This window comes from Poecilia latipinna, unplaced genomic scaffold (assembly GCF_001443285.1).
Source record: "Poecilia latipinna isolate Pla-1442-1.1 unplaced genomic scaffold, P_latipinna-1.0 Scaffold3767, whole genome shotgun sequence".
NCBI lineage: Eukaryota > Metazoa > Chordata > Actinopteri > Cyprinodontiformes > Poeciliidae > Poecilia > Poecilia latipinna.
The window spans coordinates 9469-13887 of record NW_015116383.1 but is presented as its reverse complement, the minus strand read 5'-3'; the positions used below and the strand labels follow the sequence as shown (position 1 = coordinate 13887).

General features: G+C 54.0%; 1 protein-coding gene across 1 annotated transcript in view; it reads right to left on the bottom strand.

Annotated features, from left to right (window-relative positions):
* Positions 1-1034: 1034 nt before the first annotated feature.
* The window catches only part of LOC106941623 (potassium voltage-gated channel subfamily D member 1-like), a 10733-nt gene continuing 7348 nt past the window's right edge, over positions 1035-4419 (bottom strand). The window contains exons 3-4 of the mRNA XM_015024697.1: positions 3043-3288; positions 1035-2426 (exon numbers count right to left, since the gene is read on the bottom strand). Coding sequence (XP_014880183.1) covers positions 1710-2426; positions 3043-3288 — 963 coding nt within the window. The 3' untranslated portion in view covers positions 1035-1709. The remainder of the gene's footprint in view (positions 2427-3042; positions 3289-4419) is intronic.

Sequence of the window (4419 nt, the reverse complement as noted above, 5' to 3'; positions counted from 1 at the left end):
TCTGACTCCTCCCTTAAAGCAATTCTGACTCCTCCCTGAAAGCAACGCTGACTCCTCCCTTAAAGCAACGCTGACTCCTCCCTGAAGGGAACCCCCTAATCAGACTAAACGGTTCTGGGTAACTGATGGATTGGAGACGTCAGGCTTTAATCGAACCATCTTGTGTGGAGCTGAAAGCTGCTCTGCAGTGTGTGAAACATGATACGCCTTGACCCAGGTTCTGTTGGGAAATGTTCTGATCCATTAACCGGGCACGGAGAAGCTGTTCCTCTGTTTGAGTGGAACATAACAGGATAAAGCTTGCAGAGCTGGGTCCGGTTTCTCAGCGTCTGTCTGAACTTCCTTCAGATCCCTGCAAATTCCAGACCTGCAGAGCCCATCTGGACGTCTGGACCAGAGCTGCAGCTCAGCACTGCATGCTTTACTGCAGCTTCCTGTGTAGCCGCAGGCGAAGACGAGGAAGAAGTCCATCTAGCCTGATATGTGATGGAGCCTCCAGCTCGTCCTCCATCTGATCTGATCGACACACAGCTATTATCCTGCTGTTATTCACAGAAATATGTTTGAATTTGGAGAAATATTCTTTGACAGTCATGACACAACAATGAAGAGCTGTTTGAGAGGCAGGTCTGAATTTGGGGGCGTTCTGGTTTGCCCCCCTGTAGATGCTTACAAGTAGCTTTATGAACTGAGACTCAGACTGCATCATTCCCTCCAGCTCTGTTCAGTCCACTTCAATCCAACTCCAGTCCAGTTGTCCGGTTCGGTTGGTCTGGTGCGTCTACTAACCTCAGTCTGGATTCAGCTGAAATGAACTCTGCTGCAGTTGAAATTCGTTCCCCAAGCGGACCGGAGACCGCTCTAAAAGCAGGACGTGGACTACAGCGCAGGGAATTCTGGGTAAATACAACCAAAACAAAGACGTGCTAGATTAGACTCACGAGGAGGGGAACAGGCTGGTTTGACTCAGAGCAGAGAGAGAGAACCACAGCAGCTGAAGATGGAGCAGAACAGAACCGGGTCAACCGGACCATCAGGAGGAAAAACATCCTGAAACCTGAGAACTGTCCCAGGCAGGTCTAGAAAAACCTATTGGGGAAGAAATCTCGGTGTAATTTTCCTGTTACTGGAAGGAGAAACACAGCGTTGCTTCAGTGTCTGCAGAAGGTCTGAGTGAACCCAGCAGTCCAGAGAACCAGCAATTTCAAATCGACCTGAATGTAGTGACGCTGTGATGAAGTTGCGGTGACACCTTCTTAACCTGAGAGGTTCCTCTAAGGTGTTAAAAGGACCTTAATGTGTTTGCTCAGCAATTCATGCCGTTTTAGCACCAGGGCAGCTTCGGCTCACACTCAGAGCCTCCTGACCTCCAGACACGGAGCAGCCTCCAGCAGGACGGCCAGCGCGGCCTGCCGCTTCCTGACTCCCACTCTGCTGCTCCACATAGCAGATAATAGAGCAGAGCTGCAGCCCTACACACACACACTCCATCCACCGGCAGCGGTGAGGAGCGTGGGCAGCCAACACACACCACCATACTCGACGAGCAGCGTGTGGGAGGAAAACACACACTTCATCTCTTTTCATGGTGGGAACCAGGAATCCGTGTCCTGACTGTTTACGCCGAGGAGCACGCGCTCTGGTCGCCATGACAACAACACTAAGCAAAACACAATCTGCTTGATGTCAGACATCCAGCCCAGGCCCACTCACCCCAGCGTCGTCATGGTGACGATGGTGTACCAGAAGGAGGCTGGGATGGAGGTGAAGGTGGAGCCCTTGGTGCCCTTCTCGGCGTAGAACATGACGGTGGCGAAGATGATGATGGCCATGGTGAGGGAGAAGAGCAGGAAGCCCAGCTCCGAGGCGCAGCTCTTCAGCGTGTAGCCCAGGATGCGAAGTCCCTGCGAGTGCCGTGAGAACTTGAAGATCCGGAAAACCCGGAAGACCCGCAGAGTAACGAAGGCGCCGCTCACGTCCTCGTTCTCGGGCATCACCAGGCCGATGTAGTAGGGCATGATGGCCACCACGTCGATCACCGACATCACCGAGCGCATGAACTTGCAGCGGCTGGGCGCGGCAAAGAGGCGCATCAGGTACTCGAAGGTGAAGATGAGAACGCAGGCCGTGTCCATGCAGAAGAAGGCCAGCTGGTACTTCATGCCACAGGGCAGGTCCTTCACCATACCCTTGGGTGGTTGGCAGGGCACCGTCTCCACCACGTTGGCGATGACCGACACGGCGATGAAGAAGCCCGTGACGTAGTAGAAGACCAGCGCCATGGTGGAGGTGTGCGGGTTCTCGAAGGCGCGCCACAGGCGCTCCCTGGAGGTGCTGTGGGGGGGCAGCGGGGCGTCGTTCGCCTCGTTGGCCTCCGTGTCCTCCGCCAGCCGCTCCTGGTTCTCCTTCTTCCTGTCCCGGTATTCCTTCAGGAGGAGGAGAAGAAGAACGTCAACTGGGCTGAACACAGAGTCTGAATTCATATTTCTGCATCAAACTGAGGAAGAAATAAAGAACCATCCTCCATTAAAGCCTCTCTGGACCCAGAAGACCCGTTTAGGTCTCATTAACAGAAATCAGAGAGAACAGTTGGACAGCTCTCCACAATCAGACTGCAGCTCATGATGGAGGAGGGGCCGCTTAGAAACCCCCACAGATCCATCAGGTTGTTTCCTCTCTACTCGTTTGGCTGATGAAGCTCTTCTCCACAGAGACTTAATGAGTTCAGCTGCACAACGTCCAACATTAACGCTGAGCATTAGCAGGAAATAAAACCTTGAAGCTACCGTAAGCACACCGCCATGATGCAGGCATTACCAGCCAATCAGGAGGCGCCGCAGAGCAGAGAGGTCATAAAGAAGGAAACTGCAGCATTCCTGATTTAGACGCTCTGTGATGCGGGGGGAGGGGGGAGATCCTCCTAGATTAACTGGTTAGAAACGACTCAAAGAGCAATCTGCTCCGTGACTCATCTGGGGGTTAGGGTTCTGCCAGCAGGGTTAATGCCTGCTGCAGCAGGAGGAGCAGCAGCTCCAGACCTACCTCCATGCAGCAATCCCCGATGATCTCTGGCACGATGCCGTAGAAGGCCAGCTCCTCGTCAAACGCCTGGATGCACTCGTGTCGGGGGTAGTGCAGCTTCCCAGTCCGGTAGAAGTTCAGGATGTGCCGGAACATCTCTGGGTCTCTGTCGAAGAAATACTCCTGGGTGTCCTCGTTGTAGAAGAACTCCTTCTCCGAGGAACCCAGCAGCGTGTCGGGGTAGCGGTCCAGAGTGTTCTTCCACGTCTGCAGGGACCGAGAACAAGCAGGACAATATCAGAAACTGAAGGAAGAGGCTCATGGTTTGTTAGCAGCCAGCTGGGTTCTGCTCCAGAACACAAGTTGAACAGTTCTGCTGCTGGTTCTGCTGCTGGTTCTGCTGCTGGTTTTAAGACGCTCCTGCAGAACCAGAAGCAGAGCCGCAGCTCTGTGGCAGCGGTTCTGGCAGTGGTTCTGGAGATGGCACAACTTGGACGGTGGAGAGTCCACAGTAACCCTTCAGCCTCATTTAGGAAGATTCAGAAATGTCTGGGCCTGCTGGTGGTCCAGATCAGAACCAGTCCTGACGTTTGGCCCAGTTAGCCCATAAACCGAACACATCAGGCTTCCAGAACCCAAGCTGTTTTTAGAACCAGACCACAAACACACCCAGGTTCTGGTCCAATAAAAAGTTAAAGACCAGCAGCAGGTCCAGAGTGGGAGTCATCATCACACCAGAACCTGGGTGCAGACAGAAACGGTGAACCAGCACCAGGCGGTCCAGCCCGATCCGGTTCCAACTGGACTCCTCCCTCTTCCTGCTGGGATGGGTTCTGCTAACTGAACCCAGAAACCAACATTAAAAGTGAAACTGAACCAGAACCTCTGGGAACTGCTGGTTCTGGTTCTGTGAGAAGCTTCAGCTTCTCCTCATCCTCAGGCTGGAGTTCTGCAGAGGCCCGGTACTGATCCATTCATTGGTCCAGCTTTTGGAGCAGGGATGCATCTAAATGCTGCAGGATACAAGCTCTGGACCAGACCAGGGTCCAGATCCCGGACCTGGTGGTGGTTCCTGACCCAAGAGACTGGTTGGACCCGATCAGAGAATGAATGAGGAACTAATGGATACTTTGGCGTCAATGTCTTTAAACCTGTTGATGTTGCTGACTGGACGGACTGATTGGACGGACCGGCTGATTGGACGGACCGGCTGATTGGACGGACCGGCTGACTGGACGGACCGGCTGATTGGACGGACTGATTGGACGGACCGGCTGATTGGACAGACCGGCTGACTGGACGGACCAGCTGACTGGACGGACCAGCTGAATGGGTGGGGGGGGGGGTTTGTGTGGGGGGGAGAGTGGGCGAGGGGTGGGGTGTGTGGTGTGGGGTTTG